Consider the following 27,210-nt stretch of genomic DNA (forward strand, 5'->3'; position numbering starts at 1 on the left):
GATGGGGTAGGCGCGGGGTCCGGAAAAGTTCTCTCTTTAGAGCCATCAGTGAGCAGCGAGAACTCCGCTTGCGACCGCGTGACCACGTGCTGGCGGGCGCAGCGCGAACAATATCGTGAAAAGAGGAAAGTCTGATCCGGGTCCGGCCATACCCGTTCGGCTCTGTCCCCCTCTCCCTCCGGCTTTTGGCAGCTGTTTGCGGTAACAGAGAGCTGACGGTTTTGTGGACCTAGGATAGGTGGCGCCACTAAAACTCCGTATGATAGAAGTTTTGTCGATGATAGCAGGTGTTTGACGCATTTATATATATGTTAGAACGACAAGATTTTTAGAAGTTACCTTTTATCGAGCAGGTATTCGCACAACTTGCTATCTTTCTACAAGATTCCCCATTGTTGTCACGCTGCGTGTTTCTCATGGCCGCCGCTCGCGGCTGCAGGTCGGGGAATATTCTAAGTTTTGCCTCGCTATTACGCGGCGGAATCGCAATATTTCTATGAAAGGAGGTGTTTTTTCTGTCATTTGTGACAAGGTGAACAATATCAAAAGCAGAAGAAGATGCCAATTCTTTCAACGTTAAAATCGTTGCACAGCTCCTTTAAGGCGCATTGGGGACGGTCTGCCAGGCTACTTTCATCGTCTCCGGTATCCGGAAAGAGCTGTCTCCTCGATAATTTCTTCGGAGGGGTTCACTTTTCTAGTCAGTATACTAGCTCCCCCATTTTCCTGTGTTTTTTTTGCACGAAGAACGTAGGCATTGTACACGGCCATGTCGAAGACGTAGAAGAGAACCTTCTTCTATCCTTTTGCGCAGTGACGCACGATCGGATATGATGCAAGCTGCTGGTCTTGCCAGTCAACACCTCCAATTCCTTTGTTGTACTCTTGCACGATTAGAGGCTTCAGTACTGGTTCATTTACCGTGTCGTCTCTTTCCGGTGTAAGTGATGTCAACAGCACCGTGGCATGTTGAAAGCATAATAACAGGCTTTAAATCCTGCCATTGAATAGCCATGATGCCATGTGAAAATGAAGTCTTGCTTTCACCCTTGGCCAGCTTCAATGCTTTCAGATCTTTCGGTATATTCTTCTTGTTTGTTCTGACTGTTCCGACAGTGTTGGATCCACCATTTTTGATGGCCAGGAAGAGATGCGGTGAGGAGTACCAGTTGTCTGAGTAAATGGTATGTCCATCACCAAGACGGTCTCTGAAGGGGTCGATAACAATTGCTTCGCTGCATCAAGATGCACGAGGCACCATAGACTTTGATCTCTCCTGGAGTCGTAGGAAACCACTCTGGGTCTGACTCAGTGCGCCACTTCTTCCTTGTGAAAGCATTTGTGTAGTCCATCACCAGTTCCCAAACATCTTCTCCGAGGAGCGCGTTCAGCATTTCCAAAGGTGAGCAGTTGTCACCTAGGGCTGCGCTCATTGGCCACTCGAGTCCTGCAGATCCAGAAAAAGGGATTTTCCATACTTTCTCGGCAGTGCCGTCATCAGCCCTGGTCCATTCCTCCATTCTCGGTCGCTTAGGTGTCGCACAACCAGGGCTATCTTGTCGTGATTCTGACTCGTAACTGCTGTCGGAATCGCTCCCGTGGTTGGCAGAAGGCTCCAAAAAATCACTGTCCTCACCAGATGTCCCGTCATCATCGTTGTCAAAGAGGATATCTATAATTTCATTGTCAGAAAGGCCAAGCCGACTACTCAATGCTGTCATCTTCTCCAAGCGAACAGTGATCGAGCGGGAACGACAACACACAAAAGAACAAGCTCAAACGAACACTGCGAACAGAAGGACTCTTGCCATCTGTTGGCAGCGTATCTAGCTACACTACACCAAGTCTATATAGCACGCCATCTATAAATGGTTTTTTAAAACAGAAATATACACAGCCCGGCGAATCACCGGCTTTGGCAATGTGGCTCCTGACGGCGCACCCGGCGATTCGCCAGCTTCGGTAGCGAATGGGTTAAAGCTTCACTCTGTGCGCCGGCTTCTCGGAGAAGCACCTGAAGCGAAGAAGCACCTCGATTAGCTCGAAAATTTGCTGGGGTGGGTGCATGATATGTCTTTTGCCTATACAGTACACTTTCGTTAATTCGACCTCAACGGAACCTTGAAATGTGGTCAAATTGTCCAAACGATTGAATTAAAAAAAAAGGACAAAAAACAATTAAAATTAAGCTTCCTTTTATTATCCAAGTACTCACGGTTGGTCTGCTGCAGTCTGCGCTTAAAACGCGTGTCCAAAAGCATGCTGCAGAGAGCAGCGTCACTAAACGTCAAAACCCTGCAAAATCGCACACTTTTACGCGCCGACTTTGGCATCGGGCAGCCAGACCGTCAGCAACAAAGAAAATAAACAAAAAAAAAAAGGAAAAGAGAATTTGCGCTTTTCGGCGCGCAAGATGGACCGCACACAATGCTACAGACAAGCGCTTTGAGAGCGCGCGCTGTCTCCGCGACCGACCACGTGTATGTTCTCCGCGCTACTTCACGCCAGATTGGTTGCGCTGGCTCGTGTCATTCGCTACGGTCCCACTCAATGGCGTAAAGGAGCAGGCGCATATTTGCACACGTTCGGCTTTGCAGCGAAGGGCCCGTGTTTCGCCGTACCTTGGTGGTTTTTCTGCGATGGTGCAGTGCAATGTGAGCCTGCGCGCATTCGCTCGGGACAAATTATCCGATCCGGAGCCTTCCCGAGTTCGAACTATCAAACTTTTCCTCTCATAGAAATGTATGGGCGCTCGCCGGGACTCTTGAACACTATTGAATTAAATGAAAAGTCGAATTAACCGAGGTCGAACTAACGAAAGTTTACTGCATTTCAAATGTTTCAAAAGCAAGGGCTGGGCACTTCCTGTGACTTGAGCACATGCTCAGTGTTTTACAGTAGGAAGCATCACACCCGCTCAACCATTCCATTTTCACCAGCCTAGGGATTCAGCGATCAGTCAGGCCCAAAGTGCCCCATTTAGGCGGTTCCGGTACTTTCTTCTTAAAGGCCAACCCTGGTAAATTAAAAACATTTTGAGATAGTGGTTGATAACGAAAGAGTCAACAGCGGTTCTACTTAATTTGTCTTTCTAAAAGTTTAATATTTTTTGTTCAAGCTTTATTTAAAGAGAAATAAAAACCAACACTGTAATTTGGCCCTAGAAACGTCTTCATGGACTCCAAAGGGTCTTAGGGCTGTTGTTTAATAAGCCGTGCCATGCTTGTTCTTTCTCGTTTTTCTTTGGGGAGCAAGCAACTCTTTTTTTGTACCCCAGTTGAGCATAGGCTCTTGGTGCTCAGTCTGAGAACCTCTGAGGGTTTCCTTATGGCATGCAGAGCACGTCTTTATCGCAGTGTTTTGTTTGAAAGCAAAGCAGGCTGAATAAACTGCCTGGACAGGCTGTTGAGGGGGTCGATTCAGTGCTGCTCGATACGAAATTTCTTAAAGTACTTGCATAATGGAGATAAAAAAATGATGCTGTTTATTTCTTGGCAAAGAGGGAACGCCTCCGGAGCCAATCAGAGTGGTGAGGGCACGTGACAGCCCTAGGGGAGTGGGCATAACCTGTTGGAGAAGACCCTCTTTGGTGTATCCCAGACGTGACTTTTGTCCCCCTCGGAGCACTTAAAATTGGTACCGAAGCGGGTTTCCGACACGCTAATTAGCTTGCTTGGTCCATGGCCATTTGTTACGGTGAAACTAAGTATCTCATGTTCTCTACAAAAAGAACTTTCTTTTGACATAGTAAAGAAAGTTTACAAGTTGTTGCATTGCTTGGGTCAAGAGTGTCAGCTGTCAAGTCCAGCTATCATGGAATTAAAGCCCTGCACTTGCCTCCAGTACTCTCATTGTGCTGCCTCCACAATTTCGCATGAATATGAATTAGAACAAAGGAGTTCAGAGTAGGATGTTTAGGTAGACAGTGAAAGCTGCACAAGTTGTGCGCAAGTGTGTGATAATCCTGCATCCTTGCCGCTGACTGATGACCAGTCGTTTTCCACCCTCTTCTCATGCAGGATCCTTTGAATTGCAATACCCTGGTGATTTTGTTCTCACTGATTGCCTTGGAAAAATTTGCTCAAACAAGTGAGTGGTGACTAGTGCTGACATTGTTACCACTTGTCTCGCTTTTCAATATTTGCTTCATCTGCCCCTTGTGATTGAAGCCATTAATGTGTGGTATTTGTGAGCTGCTGCTCTCAGATGGTAGCACAGAAGCTTGGAGGAGAGAATTAGAGTTTTCAACTCATGGCTTTCAGATAGGGGGATGATGCAAGATTTGAATTGAGTTTGCTCTGACAGAACAGGCCATTTTCAGGATACAGATAGCTTTGGGAAAAAAATTTTTTTTGGGAAGTGCTGTTCTGACACAAGACAGTGGCTCATCTGTTGGATCGGAGGGCCGACAGCACGCCAGGAGTGCCACCATTTGCGATGCTTCTTGTCCCAGGTGAAAACAAGATGACGCTGGAGCGGCGTCTGGCCGCCCTGTCAGAAAACCCCCTCGTCAAGATGGAGCCTTGGGTGACGAGCAGCGACTTTGTGGAGCGCCAGGTGGGCTTCTGTGCCCAGTGGTGCCTAGACAACCTGTGTGAGTGAAAGTTTCCTCGTCAGGAGAACCATTTTCCGTCCCAGCTGTGCTGGTTGCTGCTGCTCTGACATTCCTTTTCCTGCTTTTCATGTGGAAACGGCAGTCATCCAAGAGGTGTGTACATTGTTTCTTGCCAAAGGGCAACGGGCATTGTGAGGTCGCGTATTTGCGTTGTTTACCACCCTTGACAGCTGGCAGAGCAGGGGCTCTGCCAACCCTCACCAACTAGCCAACATTTTTTTAATAGTTTAGTGCGATAAGTGAGTTGTGCGTGCTTGTTGCAGGGGAGACGCTACACCTACGAAGTGACTGACAGGTCTAACATCAATGCCATGCTCAACAGCAATGACGTCAGCGAATACCTCAAGATCTCCTCCAACGGTCTGGTGGTGAGAATGGGACGATGCATCGGGGCATTGTATTTGTCTTGACCTACATTCCTACGATTGAAGGAAGGTTGAGGATTAAAATGCAAACATTACCGATGCCTCAACGTTTGCTGCAGCCGTAAATGACCGGCGTGCTTTGTGGCAAAGTGGACGTGCAGGCTTTGTCATATAGACCAACTCATGTTTACAAACAAGCGGGAGCGCCCCTAGCGGACGCCACCGGCACCGTGCATGCGCGATGGAGTGTGGGCAAGCAGCTCGCCGTCCCCCATAAACGAACCATTGGAAGGCGATGTTGTCAGCGCCGGTGCGAGTCCCTGTGCTCTTTTTCGCATTGGAATTGTTGATTCTACGTCTTCCTAACAATGTCCGACTACTTGAGGGGCTTCAGCAAAATTAACGAGGCTTGTTACGCCGCAAAATTTCGTGTGAATAGTCCGACGTGCGGCGATTCATTCCGCGTGGACGCCGCAGAATGGGCGCTAAAGCCTGACTCGCACGATGAGATTCTGCTCGCTACTTTCAGTCGCGACGTCGCTCGGGCTACAAAAGCATGGACCGTAACTGAGATGATTGACGTTGATACTGAAAATCGCAAGCGGAATTGCGCATTGCAAGTTGGTGATCGCCACCGGTAACAATGATCACCATCTCCTTGTACCTACTGTTCACACTGAGCCTACTTAATCCAACCCACTTTCAAATTTAAAAGTATTTTGAGGCCTGCACTTATCGCAATCACTGGGTCAACATTTGGTCTACGGGCCGCTTTTGTTTGAACGAGCAGACAACAAAAAGCAGACAGGCTTGAAAGAACAGACGACATTTCGAACAATCGGGCAGCAGTTTGAATTTGTTCGTTTGAAGTTGTCCGAACCGCGGATGGTTCGGACAACTTGGTGGTTTTTCCTCATTGATGTTGGAAAGAGACAATTCTGATGACCACAAGTATCCGTGAATTCAACCCAAAGTGTTTTCCACACAAGCAATCGTAGTTCGACAGCGTCTAGTTTGCCCTTTTCACAGCTACTATCCACGTTCTTGGACGAACGGAGGAGGCAAGAAACACACGAAAACTGATCTTGGAACTTTTCCAGGCAATTTTGGTACAGCCTCCGTCGCGGCGTTTTGACGAGAAGGCAGGTTTTTTGTCTGGTTTCTTCCACAAGAACACAGGAATTGAAAGTAGTGAAAGCGCACAATAAAGACAAATACGAAGACGGAGAGGCAAACAGGACGAGCGCTGATACTTTCAACATGCATAACCAACTCGCCTGCATCGCCACATTAGTAGAGGAATGCATGTCTTGCACGGTGCCTTCCACCCGCAGCCCCAGACCGGAAGTGCGCCCGACGCGCCACCACCGCGGCGTGACGTCACAGAGTCGAGTTTGTGTGTCAAAAATGGGACACGGTGCGAACTGATGCTTGCAGTTTGGCGCTGAAAAGTTTCACCTATGTGTGTACCCACTGCGCCTTCCAGTCGGAGCGCTGCACAAGAAGCAGACTCTTGTGAGCTTTCCGAGTCCAAGACCGCTTTTCCTTTTTAGGCTTATTCCAAGCCCATGCAACTTGTGTGCTACTTGACCTGACAAGAGTTGTAATCAAGCCTGTGGTGTTGCAGGCCAGGTGCGACGCCTCGTCCTTTGAGAGCGTGCGCTGCACCTTTCAAGTGGACTCTGGCGTTTGGTACTACGAGGCCCTCATTGTCACCTCGGGAGTCATGCAGATTGGCTGGGCCACCAAGGAGAGCAAGTTTCTCAACCATGTGAGTGTCTTGTCCGCATTGTAGCTATATTGGTCGTCATTTCGAGAAGAAAGCAAGTTTTGCTCAAAGTGCTTGTTACAAGACTTGCTTGTCAGAGGAGATAACATATACCTAATCTTAATTCTCCGCATGAAGGGAGGTAATTAGTAATGCTCCACCAGGAGCCGAATTTTTTATACTACAATTAAGGTGAAAACGAGTACAGTCGAGCCCGGTTATATCTAGGGTTCCGCGTTTTCGGTTTTTATTTTATCGAAATTCGGCGTACTTTTTTCGGTGTTTATTTTAAAATCTAATTTTCGGTTCTTTTCGGCGTATATTTATTCCCGAAACAGTTTCCCGTTTTTTTTCAGTGAATATAAAAGAAGCACCATCGGACACCGGATCAGATGATCCTTGTAGCTGTGATATTTGCAATCACTCAAAGAATAACGACAGATATACATACGTGGTCCTCGCTACAACTTCTGTCAGGACACAACTCAAAATCGCAGAATTCGCGGGCATAACTTCTTCAGCGCGCTTCTTTTTCCTTCCCATTCTGACGATGTGACCGTCTGAGGTGATGACCGTACAAAAACCAGCAAAATGTAAAAAAAAAAAAAAAAAAAAAAAAAAATCCATTGTGTTTATGTTTTTAACAACAGGGAAGTTAGAGAGAGCGTGTTAAGAAAGGTATTGACGGCTATCCTCGATGTCCTCTGAAGTGCATGAAGCGAAAAACCTTATACTAGCCCACATCCAAACTTTTTTTTTTTAGGGACCGGGAACTTGACACACTAAGCCCGATCACAGAAAGGACACAGATGTCCCGTGAAGGCCAATCCAACACCTCTTTGGTTGCACGTTGAACCTTGGAAGAGGGCAATCACGAACACGTCACATAATGTCGAACCTCGCAAAGCTCTCTCTCTCTCTCTCTCTCCCCCATCCACCTCAGCGCGGCCCTAAAAAACTGACCTTTTTCAGTTAAAACTGAATTCTATAAAACGGATTAGACATACTTTATTCGGTTTTTATCGGTTTAAACCGAAAACGCCGAACCTACAAACTGACTTTTTTCGGTAAAACCTAATTTCCGAAAATGGATTCGGCGTACTTTTATCGGTGTTTATCGGTTTAAACTGAAAACTCCGAACCCTAGTTATATCGCACCCGACTATTTCCAAGTATTGTTGATATCAAACGGTAATAGTATAGGAGCGTTGTCGTTTTATATCCCATGGCAGGGACACTCGATATAGCGAACGAAGCCCGGCCGCTCGTTGCTTTTTCTGCGATCCGATTGCGCTGGTGGCGAGCACATCGCTTGCCTTGCGTGGCTGGCAGACCGCCAAGCCAGCGTACACGCGGGAATAGGAATATACGCAGTGGAAGAGCAGTTGTCGGAAAGGAGAGACAATGAACTGTAAAAAAAAAGTGGTTGACGGCAAAAACAAAGGGAAGTGCACGCGCGCGTAGGGAGAGTAGGGAGTGCCCGCTGTTGGGAACGGTGGCCTGCGCCCTTTCCCCGAATACTGTTGATGCTGTGCGACTCCCTAACCCCAAAATAAAATAAAGGAAAAAAAGTCTTCGGCAAGTCGAGTGTGCCGACAACGCCTTATTTTTGTTTACCTTCTCCTTTTGCCGTTACTACTTTGCCCGTCATTTTTTTTTTTTTTTTTGCCTTTTTTGCTGCCTGAATTTAGTAAGCTTTCTTTTTTGTTGCTTGCTTAACTTTTTCCTATGAATCGAGATTTTTTTTTTTTTTTATGCGTCTCACTTTTTTTTTTTTTTTTTTCATAATATTTTTGTGTTTTGTTGTTTATACTGTGTGGAGGTCCCGGCCAGGTGTGCGTGTAAGCGCGGCTGTGTTGGCGGTCCCCGCCAACTAAGCTTTATTGTATTTAGCGGCTCTTGGATGCTCTATTTGGGAAGCTCCCGTTTGTCGCGGCCTGACCTTCGGTATTAGCAGAGACGCCAGGAAATTTCAACTTTAGGTTAATTTAACATATTTTTGTATATCAAATTATTGACATATCTAACTATTTTACGATCCCCATTGAATTCAATATGTCTGGGTTCGACTGTATAGAGTTCTGCCTTTCCTGCTAAATCCCAAGGTAAAACTTCTTGGTAAATAATTTTGGGATACAGATTTATACAAATGAAAGGCTTTGATTTTTTTAGATCATGTCTCAGAAAGATGGAGGGATATTTTTTTTTCCAAGGATACTCGGTTGACTTTTGGGCTGTTTAAAACTCGTCTCGAACCTTTTTTTTTTCTTGTTTATTTGTTTGGCGGGTTTTTCTACCCAGGGGGCAGAGATAAAGGCGTGAAGCCTGACAGCCTCTCTGCCCCCCATGGACTCTGGATTGTGGTGTGGATTGTGGATTGTGGCAGAATACGAGTCCTAGCCATTCCGCGATTCCCTGGGGCAGGCATGCCTTGTGGCGGCACCCAATGACTGTCGGAGGTAGAAAGCTTTAGGCCTTTAGGAAATTCCAGACTCGGGATCCTAGATACATTTGAAGCATCTTGGAAACTTAGGAAACACTGCTCGAAGTTTCAGGGACTACGAGAGCCACACAAAAGAGCTTGAAGCACAGCCGACCAAGGCTGAAGGCCACTTCTTACCAAGTCTCGAAAATATGCAAAATGAGAAATCAAACTCATTTCAAAATTGGTGAATGTACTAAAAAACTCAGTTCAGTGCAAATCAGAACCTCAAACCGCCAAATTCCTAAAAAATGTATCAATGTGGAAAAACATCTCGAGAACTTCTCTGAAAGAAGCTCAGAAAATGGTTCACACATTTGTGTCTGTTGCATTCAGAGCAACCATAACGGCAGCAACGACGGGAAACACCTGGAAAACCACGACTCATGACTGCTTCAGTCTTGCGTTGTTTGCCATGTTGGATACGGCGGTCACTTGTCCCGGTGACTTTGTCATTGCTGTCGTTTCAGTCACTCTGAACGCAACCAATGCAAGTGTCTGAACCAGGCTTATGACTCGTTCCTCTAAATATTTGTTGTTTTTGAGAAAGGCTCGGCAAATGTAAGTGCTTTTAGAAGTTGAGCCAGGTCTGATGAGGGCTTTCGCGAATCCGTCATTTTGAAGAATTTTTCGAAAAGTCTGATGGTGGACTATTTTTCCTTCTCCCAATGGAAACAGGAAGGTTACGGGATCGGCGACGACGAGTTTTCCATAGCGTACGACGGCTGCCGACAGCTCATCTGGCACAACGCCCTAAGCCAGGGCCACAGTCATCCCTGCTGGAAGCCAGGTATGGCGGGGAGAAAGGGTACTCCCAGCAGGGATTACAGGGCCCCCCCGGTGATGTGCAGGGGACGTCTTGGGAACCCTCCTCGATGTTAAGGCCCTCGAGATCACCTTCTACCTGAACGGGCAGCCACTTCCTCCAAACACACAAGTGTTTCCCTATGCCAAGTGGGTCTCAGCTCACTGGAGCACACTTGCATACCCGGTTGCTTGAGTCTGGCTCATGGTGGCGAGAGATCCTAACTTGGCGACACCTTGCTGCATCCAGGTCGGGGTTCTTTGCGGCGGCAAGCTTCATGACGTTCCAGCAGTGCGAGTTCAACTTTGGCCGCTCTCCATTCAGATTTCCTCCTAGCGGCGTCCAGTTCTCCTGCTTCAACTCGTTTGCCCACCTGTCCGAAGAGGACAAAGTCATACTGCCCAGGTACGCACCCCAAACGAGACATTGCGAGGAACGGATGGCCCTAGCTTGGATGCACTAGGTTGCAACCTCATTGGAAATGCTTTCCTCTCAAGCAGAAAGCTTGATTTTGGGCCAATGGCAATGAAACTCGCTAAATGATAGGGAGATGTATTGTCGGCAGATGCTTTGACCGAGCTGGCCTTGTCTCTGGTGGCCTTCTAGAATGCTTCCTTGTCATAACAGGCACATCCGCATGGAGAAGTTGCGGCACAGCAGCGTCAGGGAAGACTCGTGCACGCTCTGCTTTGACCGCAGTGCAGCGGTGCGGTTGGAGCCCTGCCAACACAAGTAGGTGCCGTGGGGAAAAGTGGCGCCACTTGGCCGATCCTTACATGGATGCATGCTCATGCCAGCTGTGCACTTGTGGCTCCGGTAAAGTGTCCAGCATATCCACACTAGATTTCGGGACCTTCACCGGGGACAATTCTTTCTCGTACCTTTGCACGGCAGCTGGCGCATAAATCTGGAAATTAGCCGCAAAAGACTTGATATCTTGAAAAAAAAAAAAAAAAGTGTTGCTGAGCCTAGGCTGGTCTTTTGGGCCGATTTCTGTCGTCCCTGCACACTTCAAACGATATGGGCGAGCAAAGCCTAAACCCTGAATGCTGTCGTGAATTGTCTCTCAAAGTGTGCACTCTCGAGACCTGCCCGGCGAAGAGGATGGGCCCGTCCGCGTCTCGTTGCAGGGGCTTCTGCAGCCACTGTGCCCTGCAGCTGGAGGTGTGTCCCATGTGCCGAAGCGAGATCCAGGAGAGGGTCGAGATGGCGCCCTAGCCCCAGAGACCTTCCGACCGGGTCACGGGCACTCGGGACCATTCAACGGCCTCCGAAACCTAATTGCCAAATCATTTCTTCCTCTCGTCTCCTTGTGCACTGCAACCATGCCTAAATAAGATGCCTGTCTTCAAAGCACGTGTGAGCTTTTCATGAGCGGGCAAGGGAGAGAGTGAACGGGAAGCGTGTGACCTTAAGTTTTGTACGTCCCATTTTATTCTGCTACTAGTGGTGTTTGCCAGGGAACGTGGAGCTTTGGCCTGTAACTGTAACACCAGAGGTTGGACAAGCATCTCTTTCCTCAAATGGTGCAAAAGTTGTCCGCCCAAGCTTGGAAAGGTGCATGAAGAGATTTGCAACCTCGTCTTTTGAGACCAATAACCGGATCTATGTGCTGTGGGAAATTAAAGAAAATGATTAGGATGCTTCCCTATCTCAAACGTGATACAGGATTCGTCTGCACATCTGCTCTGAAAGGGCCAGAACTATTGGAGGATGCCCAGTCCATTTTTGGATCAGTTGCGAGTGCAGCCACGACCAGCATTGCCCCTTGTTTGCTCCAACCAAGTTCTAATGCCGACCCTTTCCTCGATGTTAGCACTCATTACGTAAATAATTTCTGGGTTTTAATCAACGCAGCTCGTAGGTCAAGGTGAGGCTCTGAAAAGACCTCTTCTAGCATGTCCTGGACAGGTGCTGAATCAATGATAGAGGCAACTTCTTTTGTGGGATGTGCAATTCTCTTTTTTATATGAGTCTCTTGTAAGTGGCCATGTTTGATTCACCCTAGACTCTAGTCATACTTTGGAAAGGGGAGTACCGTTCATGTTCTTGATTCCTCCATTTCTGAAAAGCCTCTGTGCGAGGATGTAAATAGTGGACTCTTGGAAAGCATGTATCACATATCCCCTGTTGTGATGATTAAAATGCTCTCCACACATACCTCATGTATGAGCTTGTTTCCCATCAAATGCAACTGAGTTGCAAGTGTGCGTACGGTTTGTCGTGCCTTTAGCTGTCCTGGATTTGCCCGAGAAAATCTTTTTTTGCCAGCTCCTAAGTTAACCTTGCATTGCAGAATGCTGAAACAACACTGGGGGATAAACCCAGTAAACTGGCTATATTTAGTATTTCCACATTGTGGCACATATGAGCTTCATGCAATATCATTTGCATGGAAACCTCCGCCGTTCTGTTATGCAAGCTCTGCAAGCAAAACACAGATGGCATCATCTACCAATCAGTGTCATGTAGCTGGCTTGCGTCACTGCCTTGCTGGCAGGGTGTAAAATAAATATGATATAAATTGTGTTTTAACTCGTAGTAGTTTTACTACGATTGAAATCAAACATTTCCTGCAAAATAATCCTGATATTTTTTATTTACCATTTGTCTATAATTTGATCCTCTCTCTGTGTATTTTATTTGTATTTAGATCAAAGAACCATCAAGCAAGAAAGATTCTTATAAGGTTAAACATGAGAAAAAAAGAAAAAAAAAAGTGCTCTTTTGAGCGAATTGAAGCATTTACCTTGATTTCTGCTTTCCATTTCATTCGTCAGCTACGTAACATCTTAATGTTACAAAATTGGAACACAAAAGAAGCGAAAACTAGGCAAGTAGTGTCCTTTTGTAATGGAGTAACAACTCGAAAGATCAAATCAAGTTTTGACTAACTAAACAAATTATGCTGTTTTTGTTCTCGTATGGTGGGGATTACAGTAATAAAAGATCAGAACAGTGCTTTACAGTAATTTTTTTTCTCCCGAATTATCAGTGATGGGATGAATCAATCAGTCTGCCATGTTAAAAAAATGCATCTAGTGGTAAAGAATTGCAATTTTATAGCTAGAGTGATTTAAATCAAATTAATCCTATTTAAATAAAAAAAAAAAAAAGCTTGCCAGTGAGCAAAGTTCTCCTCTGGCCATTGCATACTCTTGACCACCCAGCAGGAGCATACTATTTCTATGGTGCTTTACCAGGTGGCGGTTGCATCGGTGCTACTGCACGGCAAGGGGGTTTTATAGACAATTGCAAGCATGGCGGCACAAGTGGTGCCCCATGCGTGCAAGCGCGTGCTACGCGCAGGTGAACTTAGCTTTGGCAAGCACGTAATCGCTCGGGCGTGCCTGCTCGAGCAGAGACATGGCGGCGGCCAGTCGCCCAGCTTGCAATCTTCTATAGCCTCACTTTCTTTGCAGTGCGGAGTGAATATAGATTTCACATTTAAATATTCTAAGCTTAAATGGTAAAACAAAATGGCTAGGTGGCGTACGCTACCGCCCGATCCAAAGGGCTCAGCCGCATTCATCCATCCATCCATCCATCTGCTCTGGCAACCTGCTGCACCATGGGCAGTGCCACCACAGGCTATTTAAAGGAATACTGAACTGAAGCTTGGATTTTTCAAACTAAGGCCGCAGAAGTGTTGAACGGGACGCTACGACCTCCAAAACATCACTCGTACGTCGGTATCTCGAACGGATGGCCATACTTCTGGAAAAGAAGGGCACGATCAAGTGAGGCCTACGACGTCATTGTCCTCCTGGAACATTTGAGAATGAGAGGAAGCGGCCTCGCTTCGGTTCACCAGCTGGAGGAGATAAAGCGAAACGGAGAGGGAATGAGAATCGTGACATGACTTGTCTCGTCGGCCTTGTTTAATCGCACACTTCTTTTCCAAAAATACGGCGATCCGTTAGAGATATCGCTGTACGAGTGATGTTGTCGAGTTTTGCAGCGTCCTGCCTATCGTTCGAGCCTTGTTTTGCGAGTTCGAAATTTCGGTTTAGTATCCCTTTAAGGGACATTAAACTTCATTCCCTTTTCTTCAATCTTACCCCACAGCTCGTGTCATCATTCGATACAGCAGTGCAGCTTCTTAAAGTCCAGAGCTGTATATTGAAAGAGTCTGGCCAGTGGGTGTGGCAACGAAGGCGCTGGAGAGGAGAAAAGTGAAGAGAGTGCCAAAGAAGCGAGAGGAAAAAGTGAGCAAAGAAGAGACGACCGTTATTTTGAGGCAACACGCTTTTGGCGCAGAGCACTGTTGAGGTTACGCGTCGTCTGCTACGGGCTTTCTTTTTCGCCTGAATGAAAGTTTGCATTCAAACGTAGAGAAACTTCGTCAGGTTTTTAAACAACCAAGGAATAACGCTATATAACTTTCTTGCTAGAGCCTGCCAAAGAAATGGAAAGAACCGAAATTGAGATGTCGATCCTATGCACTCAATCGTGTGAATGAAGGAAAATGGCGGCCCTCCCCGCTCAGCTGGCAGTTCATGCACTTGCGCCTCTCGCTCTGTGCTGTAGGCCGATTGGCTCACTCGATGTGTTTGTGATCAGTCCTAAAAGTAGTCTCAAATGCACCAGTACAGGAGGCCCCCCGACTCGTGCAGCTTTTGGAGATAAATGGCGGCACAGCACTTGCTCGTGGCCCAGAGTCCTTTCAGAACAGTTTTTGTCGGTACTTGTAAGGAACGCCAAGCTTGATCAAGGGGCTTTAGTTGAGGGGTGCACCCAGGACTCGTGCCCCAAGCGTGCTATCCCTCCTTGAGTAAGGAGTACCATTGCACATAAGCAGGAACTAAAAGCCAGCAAACTGCTGCAAAAGTAGTTTGTGCCCTACCAAGAGCCCCCTTTTTTTTCTTTTCGTGCATGACCTTTCTCGAGGAATGAAGCGGCAAGAGGAAGTATGCGTGCCAGTCATCTCTGAGGTCATGCCTACGTCTGCCACCACAAGAGGATGGTGACTTCTCGTCCAAATCCTTTAAGAAATTGCTTCCAACTTTTTATTCGAGAAAGTATTCGCCTGAAACCTGCGCATCCTACCTTCACTGCTGAAGCTACCTTCCGTTGAAGTTTCAGCATTCTGTGATTGGCTTGTACAGTGCAAAAGAGCCCCAAATGTTTTCTCGGGCATACCCGACACTTTACTACTGTTGTTGAGCCCTATCGAGTGCCGTGGTAAAAATTATGATTTCTCAATTACCATGCCCATTTTTGAGCGTCGTGGACTGCATTTTTGCATCGGATGTTGCTAGACACTCTTCCAGCATTTCATGCGCAAATTGGGCATTTGGCATGCACATGCCTTCCTCCTGTTATTTTGCCCTCTGCACAAGTTTTTTTTGGGAGCAATGAGGTAGTGTATAGGATGTTTATCGGTTGCAGAGCCCTTGTAAACGGGAAAACTAGTGCGATTCCACCTCTCCCCCGACATGTGTGCTCATGAGATACCGCGATTGGCCGGCGAGCCTCCTCCTCCCTGGTTTCATGGCACCATGTTTAGCAAAGGTGCCAGCATGGAGGAACATTCTGAACAATGAATTGTGTTACTTCCATGTACATGGGGGCTTTAGTAGCAATATCCTTGGCGGGATATGTAAAATTATGAGAGAACCTATTGTGTCGGGAAATAAATCAACATTGCCTAGCAAACGAGTGCATGAGATGAGCAAAACCCTTCCATTTGACAGGCAGTTTAAACACTGCATTTCTTTGATAGAGATGCGGTATTTGGAACCTCCTCAGTGGCTACACAGGAGCCTGGGGGGCTATGTTCGACAAATGTTTCGTTTCTCCTAAAAAGAAACGGAAGTGACAATATTGCGTCCGATTGGTTAGAGGCTCAAATGACGAAAGTTCCCTCTTTTGTCAATTGAGAACAAAACAACTGTCGAACATAACTTCCCCTGCTTTGCGCAGCACGGGCAGTGGGCCCTGGCCACAATGTGCACAAGCCACAAAAGGAGTACAACGATGGTGCGGCTGCATTTTTTAGAAAAAAAAGGTTGCTGGATGGCCATGCTTCCCACATTTTGCTTCTCTCGCCGTTATTGGACAGGTGCACTCCCAGAACACCCAGAGTCAGTCGGCCCGGGAGTGCAGCCCTACTTCTTCTTGGCTTGTAGGCCCGCCCCAGCGTTGAACTTGAAAAAGATGATGTCTCCGTCCTCAACGACATAGTTGCGACCCTGCTGCCGGTATTTCCCGGATGCCTTGACGGCCGCCTCCGAGCCCTCCTCCTTGAAATCGTCGAACTTCATCACCTCGGCCATGATGAAGCCTTTCTCAAAGTCCGTGTGGATTTTGCCTGCCGCCTGCGGAGCCTTGGTGTGCTTCTGGATGGTCCACGCCTTGACCTCATCCTTGCCCGCCGTGAAGAAGTACATGAGCTGTAGTGCCTTGTAACCGGTGACGATGATCTTGTCCAGGACTGAGGTGCACTTGTGCTCGTCTTCGTAGGCCGCCTTCTGCTCTGGCGTCATGTCGATAAGCTTGTGCTCGAAGGCACCGCTGAAGGGGATCACGGCCGCGCCGGGATCGTTCTTGTCCACCCACTCCTTGATCTTGATGAGCCACTTGTTCTTCTTGCGGATGAAGTCCTTCTCGGCCAGGTTCACCAGGTAGATCATGGGCTTGGCAGTGATAAACAAGTGCTTGTTGAGGACCTCCACCTCGTTTGCATTCCAATCGCAGAAGCGCAGGTGCTTCTTGTCGTCGCACAGCACGCCGCGTATCTTGACGAGGACGTCGTACTCGGGCTTGGCCTTTTTGTCCGAGCCCCGGAGCACGGTGCGTTCCATCTTGTCCACGATGGCCAGGAGGTACTCCTCGTCCTTCTTGCGCAGCTCCTCATTGATGATGTCCATGTCGCGGACCGGGTTCACGTCGCCCTCGACGTGCGTCACGTCTTCGTCTTCAAAAGTGCGGCACAAGTGGAAGAGCGCGTCGCAGGCGCGGATGTGCGAGAGGAACGCGTTGCCCAGACCCTGGCCCTCGCTGGCCCCTTTGACCAGGCCGGCGATGTCCACGACGTTCAGGAAAGCCGGCACCTTGCTGACCGGCTTGAAGTAGTCGCACAGGTAGTCGAACCGACTGTCCGGTACGGACACGCGGCTTTCGTTCGGGTCGATGGTGCAGAAAGGAAAGTTCTCGGCCGGCACCTGGTTGGCTGTCAACACGTTGAAGAAGGTCGACTTGCCCACGTTGGGCAGCCCCACTATCCCCACCTTTAGGTTGGTGCCCACTCTGCCGATGAGCACCGGGCGTTCGCACTCATCCTCCTTTTTCTTGGGCGGCATGCTGTCACGGACGGCTGATCGGGGGGCTGACTCCTGCTTCGCACGGAAACGCGTTTACGGAATTTTCTTCGGTGTCTTCAGCGGCTACTCGAGCTGCTCGGCGGCACAGGAGCCGGAAATGGCGGAATTCCATAGTTGCTCACATGACAATTCGCCGAGTTTTCACCTTTTTTGGTTGCCGGAATCAACGCTGGCCGGAATCTATGTTTACAGATGGATGGATGGATGCAATGAGCGCCGGTTTCCAGAGCCGTGATCAGCGCCAGGGGCGCCAGAGTTGACTAGTGCCACTAAGGCCGTGTTCCAAAATTTACTCGATCTTACTCCAGGGTAACGATTTTGTACCTTGGCCTTCTAAAACCTACCCGCGTCCAGCATTCTTCAGTTTGTGTTGTCAAGTGACACGACCCGCCGGAGTAGCCCGCATTCATTGGGGTCAGAGCCGTACTCTATTGGGGTTACTACGCTCAGAGGAAACGTTGGCTCAAGGCGCTCAAGGGGTGGTGTGGTGCCTGGAGTGCATGCTGGAGTGCGTCTTCGACACTCTTCGACTGGTGTGTTCAGCGTCCCATCCTACCCCTACATCAAAAGTGGTCCCGAAGTGGCAACAAATGACGTCACAGAAGCCGGAGAGTCATGTTGTAGCTTGTCGCGATCCTAGCGGTTGGTCGTAGAAATGCTGGCGAAAAGCACGAGCGAACGTGAGTGTCGCTGTCGTCACGGCATCCCAGGCGTCTCAACTTCCTGCTGCTGCAACTTCTGTGGACTGTCGAAGTGAAGAGCGACCTGCAGCAGAACAGGCGTCTGCGACTTGCACCACAGCTACTGAAACACCGCCAGGGCCGCAACCAGCGACAAAATGACATTTTTATGACGACATCAAGTGGAAATCAAGGGACCACTTTTTTGGACGCGGTAAACACATGGTTGAAAAAACCCCGAGACTGGGGGTAAACGACACAACACTAAAAAGTCTCTAAACACACCAGTCGGAGACGCGTTCCAGGCAGCGTAGTTCTAGTGCATTGAAGTTATGAATAAACTGAAGATTCCTTTTGTTGACGGCCTCTGTGGTTCTAAAAATACCTTGAAGTATAATAAAACTGAAATTTTAAATACCATTTTGATTTGCGGAATTGACTCCGTAAGTGTGACGTCATGGGTCCAAACAAACCGTTGCCAGGGTCGTTGTTATGGACAAATACATGTGGCTAGGTTTTGCTACGAAAACCCGACCGTTCAAAAATCAGGAGTAGGATTTAAACTTCTAAAAATCACAGATATAGGAAGCTTGAATGTCATATATATTTCGACAGAAGTGTGCTACTAATCGCTTGTTTCTGAAATATTTACGACTGCAACTTCCGGTCCTCAAGGTGCCTGCAGCAGACGACGAATGCAAGAAGTGTGCCGTCTGCCACACGCCGGCAGGCCAAGCCGGCGCCGTCGTTTGAATCGTGTGACTAAGGACGATATTCTAATATTTAATTTGTTCTAAATATAAAGACTTTCAATACCTTAAAAGAATTCATAGTGGGGTGCGAAGCAAAATATGGTTTATCGGAAGTCCGGGCGTCGAGCGAGATGATCGTTTGCTAAAAGATCGCATTGGACCCGTGAGAAAAGCACTTCAGGCGATCGGTCGAGATCCCAAATTTTGTTTGTGGACTCCCGCTATGTAAGGGCGCGTCGTACCTGGTTGTAAACATCGCTGCAATGGTTACTGAAAAATCGCGATAGACATGGAATTCTTTTATTAACCTGACAACCTCAATAATAATAATAATAATAATAAACGAATTACCTTGACGGCGTACGATTTGTTTCTCATACTGGACTGCACTACGCCGGTAATGCACTTCAGGTCGTCGTCGTAAATGATATGCATGACGTGTTTTGATTTTACGGCATTTTCACTACTCTGAAATAGGCTGGGTTCTTTCACAGAAATAAAAACCCACATTCTACGGCCACGGCAATGCACTTGTTTTTTTCGCTTGTTTACCGACGCAATTCAATGAAGACGCCCGCTGCAACAGAGGCCAGCAAACCTATCGTGTCGTCTGCTACCAAAGCAAAGCGGAATGTAATACTTCAGAAATGGCTTTCATTGTTGCAATACGACACTGAGACGGCGAGAACATTTTCATAATTAAATATCAAGAAGTTAGGTTGCTTACAAAAAATTATTTACTTACTTCTAAGCAAAACTCTAGCCTCATGTGGAGTCTCCATGCATTAGTCCATAGCAACGTCCTTAGCAACGGTTTGTTTGGACCCAGACGCCTTGTTGTGACGTCATCACTTACGGGGTCAATTCAAGCGACAAGAAACTCAGAGGAGAAACTGGATAAATGCTAGAGGCTGTAAACGCTAGAGGCTCAGCTGGCGCTAGTGTCTATGGGACTTCCGGTTGCAATTTGAAGCAGACAGCATGCAGTCTACATTTCCAGCCTCCCTGTGTATTCCTATCGGAAAACGCGCCTGAATTTTGTCTCTTCGCCGGAAAATAACATGAATAACTTTTGTTATTTCGGTTATACGGGATAGTATGTGCCTTTATTGGTATTGTGAAAGTGTGATTGCTTTAGTTACAGCATTTTTCTTTACCACTGAAGGGTGTTAAACTTCACTCTATTTCGGGCCCAAACCTCTGTTTCATGGAAGGTATGTAAAAACGAGCAACGAAAGGAATGTAGAGTGTGTTCAAGGCTCGCCAGCATTTCGGTGGTGCTTGTATATTGTAATATGACCGTCCTGTCATTGGATGAAAATGACTCCGTCGTGCACCTTTACGATCGGTTAAAAAAAAAAAATTCGAACGCAAAAAATAAAGCACATGAGCTACGAAAGGTGTGTCTTTTTATTATTTCCTATGTCGGGCAGTTTTTACCGGGTACCTGCACTCTGGCTGCTCCCTATTTGCAAAGATTGCGAGCGTGCGGGTGATGATTCGAACCCAGAACAAGAATCTTCGCACATGAGCAAAAAGAATAAAGCAGTACTCCTTTATTGCAAATCTGACTTTATTACGTGGCTTTCAATTTATTTTGATCGTCTGCATGCACAAGGAGTTACTTATCCAGTGTTACTGCGTAGTTCTTGCCGTCTCTCTTGGTTTTCCACACGTCCTTCGTTCGTTTGGCACGCGCTAACAGTGTCCGACAGTGCACACAAATACACGTATGAAGCGGTTTTAGCACCGTTTTTCATGCCTCGAATTTCAAATAAAAATTCTGTAACTGACCAATTATTTTGTCTGCGTGACTGAGAAATGTTCCAATGTGCCTAGTACGCACAAATTATTCGTGATGCTTTCTCTTATAATCGAGCGCACAGAGAAAAGGCACTCTTTTTCCCATAGGCATTACCGGAAGTCAATTTCTGACTGCTTGCTGTCTGCTTTAACACGCAACCAGTATAAACGGCTCTGCACGCAACAGCACACTAGCGCCACCTGAACCTCTAGCGTCTATTGTAATAACTATGGCTGTAACCCCTAGAGAAGAGAGGGGTCGGAGAGGGCATGACATCAGCCACGTAGCCTCTACAAGCCATGCTCCCTTGAAGCCTCGCCTCTTTCTCATTTTCCTCCTTACTCTCCTCACTTATCAGCCCAACATGACCACATCACGTGACCGTAGCTAGCCTTCGTCTAGCCATGTTGAATAAACCTGAGACATGGTTAACATCAACGTTACTAAAACACTCAGTTGGGAAACTCCCATAGAGACAGCTTTGGAAAAGTGGCCCCAATCTGTCTCCGAGCACCGAGCTAATGACGAACTCAACGCCACCACCGAAGTTCAAATAAACCTAGGTCGGGACGCGCTACCTGAAAGGCCCGCTGAGGCATGGTTGTATAAAAACAATATTAATTGTGCCGCAAAACCCTGCAAACTAAAGATTTTAAAAACATAACGCGCCCCTCTTTTTGTACTAAACTTCAATAAATTTCATACAAAAAGAGTATTTTCCGTTTGTTTTTACGCGAAAACAGGCTTTCAAAAAGCTCAAGGTGACCACAGTACAGACAAACGATAAAGAGTGGCGCTGTTGTCGCATTTAGCTCGGTCTCGGTGGACGCCAGCGGCCCAGGTTTCGACGGCGAGTTTCCCAACTGAGTGTTTTAGTAACGTTAGTTAACATTCACCAGCTCACCTGCACCGTTACTATTTTATCTTCGTCTAGCGTTCGATCTGATAACACCTACCGGACGAGGGCGCGCAAGCCTGCAAGGAATCCTACAATCAACCATCCATCTCGCACGTGACATTTCACGAGCATTAATCGCCAGAGAGACCTGCGGTCCACGTTGGGCACATTATCGTTTACCCTTTTTATGACTTGGCTTCACCAATATTGCAACGTGCCCCCTCCTAGTACGCCTCACACAGGACCTCCTTGATGTAACCCACTGATCTATGCGAAACTGTGCGGCCACCGCACAACCATCTTGCATGGTAAATTTTTTCGTTTCGCTAGCGTTTCGCTGCGGTTTTCCAGCGTGCTATAGACACGCTTTCTACTCGTTCGTCGTCATTCGCCGAAGACGTTTTTTAAGGTCCTGTGTGAGGCGTGATACTTGCTGTTGAGAACATGTGGAAAATTTTACGAAAGCGTAGTGTCGCAAGAACAGGACACAACTCGTCGAAAGCAAGTTTCACCAGTCTGGCGGCGTGTTCAAAGCTCCCTTGGCACGCCGAAGCACCGTGTCTCTGTGCCTTCGCACGCTTGGATACCGACCAAGAATCGACGCCGTGTGGATGTGTTTTGCGAGTGCAATGTGCGTGAAGCCGTATGCGCCTCTGGATCAGCGTCTTACTTTACTCTGACGACTGCATACTTGCGGCACTCGCGGTCCAGAAACGAGCTTAAAGGGACAATGAAGGCAATTTCGGACATCTTTTTGGCGATTGAACTGGGTTCCAGGCACGTCTCAGGTCACGTTAACCAAATTTCAGCCGAAACCGGCACTCGTGTGCCGCGCAAATCAATTAAACAGTCGCGGTAATAATCGTACCGGGATCGACTGGGGCGACGCCCCGAGAGTTGCGGGAGGAGCCAGGAGAAGCGGAGCTCACGTGACCGATGCGGGGCCAAAAGGCGCGACGTCACAAGAGACGCGTCAGCGATTGGTCGAAACGAGACGTGCCCTCTGTCACGTTTTGGCTCTCGATTTTTAGAAATACTGTTCTAATTTCCGCTTGAATAACCATGAAAAGTATAAATCGGACCGGAAATGATTACTAAACCGTAAATAAAGCAGCATAATTGTTTTTTTCTTTCCTACGCTGGACGCGAAACGGCCAACGAGCAACTATGGGCACTTCGGCATACGGGCCGCTCGTAACCGGCCCGCATGTATGTATGATCTCTATGTTACGGGTTGCCGGCTGGGCCGGCTGCGCTGGACGGTCTCCGTCGGGTGATGCCGGGGGTCGCTACACACGTACTCCCGTTCCGTTTGTGATGGGTGACTGCATAGAAGCTCGACCTCGCTCGCGAGAGCGGCATTACCGTCCATGTTGACAAATTCGACGAAACGGCCGCGCCACCACGCTGCTATAAACCATCGAGTAACCACAGTCTCGATCTCCTAAATACTACCGATACCGACTATTCACACTTAACGTCACTCCCTACGTCACCTCCGTTTTCGGAGGCCCAGAAACGAGAATGGAGATTGTTCAGTTTCGGTTTCTTTACTTCTTTCGTAGGCACAGAAATATGCGTCACAAATGTTTACAAAAGATTGGGCAGCATGCTATGTTCCCAAGAAGCATAAAAACACGATTTACAGAATACTGCGCAAAACAGCTCCTCATCACTGATCAGTGCTGGCTCGTTATCAACCTATTTAATTGCACTTGACGTTTGAGCGCGGTTCGCCTAATTGTGATTGGCGAGCCGCGCCTCTCTGACCTTGGGCGTTTCGTGTTACCGGCGCGCTGACGGACACGCAGCGCCATGGGGTGGCGGTCGTTGAAGCTGACGCGCAGCGGCCAATGGGAGCCTCGTCGACGCGCGCCAGCCACTGGGACCGAAACCGAAATCCATCAGCTTTACTCCGCTCCTTTGGGATCGGGGAAACTATAGAAGAGAGGGCGCTGCGGTCAAATGCTTCCATACCACACACTCTTTCTGACATGGACCATTCACTTAAAGAGACACTGACACCCCCCCAAATTTTTTTTTTTTTTTTTTTTTTTTTTTTTTTTTTGTTAGGCGCTTCATTATGGTGTCGGAGGACTACCCAATGAATATTTTGCAACAGAGTAGCGTATTTTTTAATAAAGCCAAAAGACGCAACTGCTCGAAACCGAAACCGAAACCGAAACCCGACGGAGGTCGGAGAAGTGGAGAGAAGAGGTGCGAGTGGCGGAAGTCACGTGGCTACACCCGACCGTGCGTTTTTTTTTTTTTTTTTTTTCTCCTCTCCGTAGCAGACGACACGACATGCGGCGTGCGATGCGGCGTGCGGGAACTGCCCGCCGTGCGATTTTTTTGCAGTTATGTTTGTTCCGCTCGTTGTTCTGTACTCCAAGATGAGTCGTTTTGTACATTGAGGAGTTGGAGATGAGTAGCGAGTGCCCGTGGTGAATTTCCATGATCGGCTCCGAAAAGATTACACCCAAGATGTTTCGTGAAGAGCTGGCTCACATGTCCTGCATCCGAAAAAAAGTGGCATTGTGCGACAGAGTTTCCGAAAGATCAACGGGATCGGGACCGATGGCTGGCTGCAATTCCTGTAGAACATATACGGGCACCTCGGAAAGCGGACGCTACCTGATTTATATGCTGCTTGCATTTTGTGGAAAGTGATTACATTGAGTTCGCAGGTGTCAAAACAGAAATCCCATACCATTTAATTCAGCGAAGTATCGTCCACAACATTTGTTTGTTATTTTTTTTTGTTTGTTTCTTCAGTGATGATTGTAAAAAAAGAAAAAGATATGTAAACATAAAAAAATGTTTGAAAAAAAAAAAAAAAAAAGGGTTTCACGGGGGATCAAACCCGGACCTACCGTGTGTGAACCGGACGTCCTTCCCACTGAGCTACTGGAGCGTCCCTTCTCCGGTCGATCTCTTTCCTTAGTAATAATTCAGCCGGTAAACTGTAAGTTGGAAGGTTTGCTGCCGATTTTTCTCTAGCAAAAGCACTCCCGGGTCGAAGTCTGGAAGCACCACGCCTTGGGGACATTCTCACCCAATAAAGAAATCGTACGCGTGCATATTCGACTCGAAGTAGACACGTCGTGCTTGACGTTTGCGCGAGCGATGTCTTCAGCCACGAGAAGGGAGCGACGGCTCGGCGACGTCTTCGTGCAAATAGCTCGGTGGCCGGGCGTGTCGTACGGGATGAATACCAATTATTTTGATCAGTCCCAAATTTCTCTTTTAACGGTGGACAGAATTCGCCGGTACCGCGAACGACAGTTCTGAAATAGAGGTCCCACGCCCGTCGTCCGCTACCATCGCCGTCCCCGCGAGCCCCACGATACGCGAAACGACGAACGCACAGAATGCTTCCGGTTGTCTGTGGAACTTTTTTTTTTTTTTCAATCAACGTATTTACAGCTTTTTAGAAGCCACAAAAAATGGGTTTCATATTTTTTTCTATTTTTAATACTGAGTGTGTGCCTTCAGTGACCAACGACTTTGATTAGATTTGGTGGTCGCATCGATACCTTAGAAAACGGCCCGTGACCGCGAAAAAGAGAGTGAGCGAGACTCGAACCGGCCAGTTCTTGATCGGCGGTTTTCGGGCGGAAAGAAACCGAATTTCGAGCCGCAAATTCTGTTCGGGGTAGTTGAGCTCTCATATGTCACGTACAACTAAAAACCTCGGCGAGCATAAATACCCTGTCAGTGTCCCTTTAAGCGGTGGAGACAAAAGCGCGCGTGTGTATGAAGGCACTCTAGGTGGAGATGCGTTCCCACGGCTTCTAGCGGATCCAAGCTGATCCGCTTGAAGAACCACTGACTCTGTATTTTACCGACCATAAAGCAGTAATAATGAAGTCGAGACGCAACCCGGAACTCAGCACTACCTATGAGCAATAAAAAAAAAAATCAGCACCATCAGCACTACCTATGAACAAAATCAGTATCATCAGCACCACCAGAGCTTCGCCCCAATCAACATCATTCACCACGTGGAGATGCGGTCATTTTTCTTTTCTTCTTCTCTTTCTCTGGAGAGTTACAATTATATTGCCTCCGCTGTGAAAGAGTTCGTCCATTGGAAAAATTGGGAACTCCGGCGCCTTGTTCATTTATGCTCTACTACATTTATTGATATATTAACATCAGTAAAAATGAAATAAAAAAAAAGAGTACAGACACACCGTTATATTTATTTATGAATAGTATTTATTGCGCGGCGGCGGCGGCGTGCTGGATCTGAGGACTTCGGCGGTAGGTGCAGAGCGTCGAGACCAAAACAGTCGACGGCGCGGCGGCGCACAGGTCTACTCTGGGCCGGTTAGGACACGTTTTCGCTGTTTTCATTTTCGATCCACAAGGAAGGCGAAAAGGCAAAGAGGTCAAGGGATTCATGCAGTCGCCAAACTTGACTGGAAGCATTGGAGAGAAGCAAGCCTATTGGCCCTGGCACATCTGACTGTGAGCAGTGTGTTATGTGCGAGTACTACGAGGTGAATGAAACTACTCTTCATTACTTGCGCGAAAGCCGCCACCGAAGTTCGCAGTGTGTTCCGACCTCCGACTGTGCGGGAGCGATCACTCCCAGTGTGTTTTGTGAATTTTTTTGTGTGCACGCCATCACTATGGAATACAACAGTCCTCCTGCGAAAACGCTATCGCACAAGCTGCGTGCTGTGTTAAAGGTACGGACGCGCGGGCGTAGCACGGTGCTTTGTTTGCACAAAAACGCGGTCAAAAGAGAGCACCCTCAGAAGCTGCCTGCTCGAGTCCACGCCTTTCGCATAAGCTGCATACAACTGGAGTGTAAACGTATATATCACCGTTGTCCATTTGTGAAGACGGTTGTCTTCACAAATGGATTGCGAAGGATATGATTGGGAAGGATATGCCTTCGTAGTCGCGAAGGCGTATGCAAGCACAACAACAATCGTACGAAGCAGGCGAATAAAAAAAAAAAAAAAATTCGCGTTCTCTCGACAAACGCAAAACTTCCCAGGAAGACGCCGACATCGGGTGGCCCTGTGTGATTGGCATATTTTTCGACGCCGACGTTGACGTGGACCGCAGCGCGCGTTTTTTGCTCACGGCCCTGACGTCACGCAGATGCGGCGGCGCTGTCGACGGCACTGCGCATGCGCAGACGCTTCACTCCTCCCGAATTTGGTTTGTGCGCGTTTGCCCACACCTTGTGTGGGCAAACGCGGGCTTGTTTGCCAAGGGGTATTCACATGAGGGAGAAATCCCGGGGATTTCTCCCCGGCACCATCTCCCTTGCCAAATGCCAAAAAAAAAAAAAAAAAAAAAAAAAAAAACGAAGATGAATAAGTAACTTTTAGAGCCCAAAGGAAGCTCCTGAACGAGCGCAAGCACCATCTTATAGACAGGTCAGAAATTGACGCCGGTGGCGCGCTGGAATGTTCCCTTCCGGCGGTGACGGCGGTGGGTTGGAGAAACGCGTTGAACCGGCGGCGGCGTGACTTATGCGGCGGCGCACAAGTCTACCACGTGACCAGCGGCAGCTCCCGCGGGCGCCAACTACAAATTCGTTTTGCGCCGTAAATATAGCTCTAACAATATTCTTGTTTGCCGTGCAAAGCCCTGCATGCAACACGGCGCGCGTCGCGCTCTGGGAACTAGTGGGCCAGGGAGGAGAGTGGCATGATTTCGGTTTCGATCCACAGAGCGTGGACTATTATTAACG

The 27,210-nt window shown here is 47.8% G+C and overlaps 2 protein-coding genes across 3 annotated transcripts in view; one reads left to right on the forward strand and one right to left on the reverse strand.

Annotated features, from left to right (window-relative positions):
• Positions 1 to 12,195, forward strand: part of LOC8031949 (RING finger and SPRY domain-containing protein 1) — a 34,632-nt gene extending 22,437 nt beyond the window's left edge. The window contains exons 5-14 of one of the 2 annotated variants that reach the window (XM_029995447.4): positions 4,020 to 4,089; positions 4,454 to 4,594; positions 4,698 to 4,708; positions 4,879 to 4,983; positions 6,608 to 6,751; positions 9,909 to 10,020; positions 10,082 to 10,184; positions 10,285 to 10,440; positions 10,663 to 10,767; positions 11,108 to 12,195. In XM_029995447.4, the coding sequence (XP_029851307.3) occupies positions 4,020 to 4,089; positions 4,454 to 4,594; positions 4,698 to 4,708; positions 4,879 to 4,983; positions 6,608 to 6,751; positions 9,909 to 10,020; positions 10,082 to 10,184; positions 10,285 to 10,440; positions 10,663 to 10,767; positions 11,108 to 11,372 (1,212 nt within the window). In that variant the 3' untranslated portion in view covers positions 11,373 to 12,195. The remainder of the gene's footprint in view (positions 1 to 4,019; positions 4,090 to 4,453; positions 4,595 to 4,697; positions 4,709 to 4,878; positions 4,984 to 6,607; positions 6,752 to 9,908; positions 10,021 to 10,081; positions 10,185 to 10,284; positions 10,441 to 10,662; positions 10,768 to 11,107) is intronic. The other variant, XM_029995448.4, reaches the window with a different exon arrangement.
• A 3,823-nt stretch (positions 12,196 to 16,018) lies between these two features.
• On the reverse strand, positions 16,019 to 17,885 carry LOC8031955 (obg-like ATPase 1). The gene has a single exon (XM_002407878.5). The coding sequence runs from the start codon at positions 17,337 to 17,339 to the stop codon at positions 16,146 to 16,148; it is 1,194 nt and encodes a 397-aa protein (XP_002407922.1). The 5' UTR covers positions 17,340 to 17,885; the 3' UTR covers positions 16,019 to 16,145.
• Between the last annotated feature and the right edge of the window lie 9,325 nt (positions 17,886 to 27,210).

Source organism: Ixodes scapularis, unplaced genomic scaffold (genome assembly GCF_016920785.2).
Source record: "Ixodes scapularis isolate PalLabHiFi unplaced genomic scaffold, ASM1692078v2 PGA_scaffold9__187_contigs__length_104089568, whole genome shotgun sequence".
In the NCBI taxonomy this organism is placed as follows: Eukaryota; Metazoa; Arthropoda; class Arachnida; order Ixodida; family Ixodidae; genus Ixodes; species Ixodes scapularis.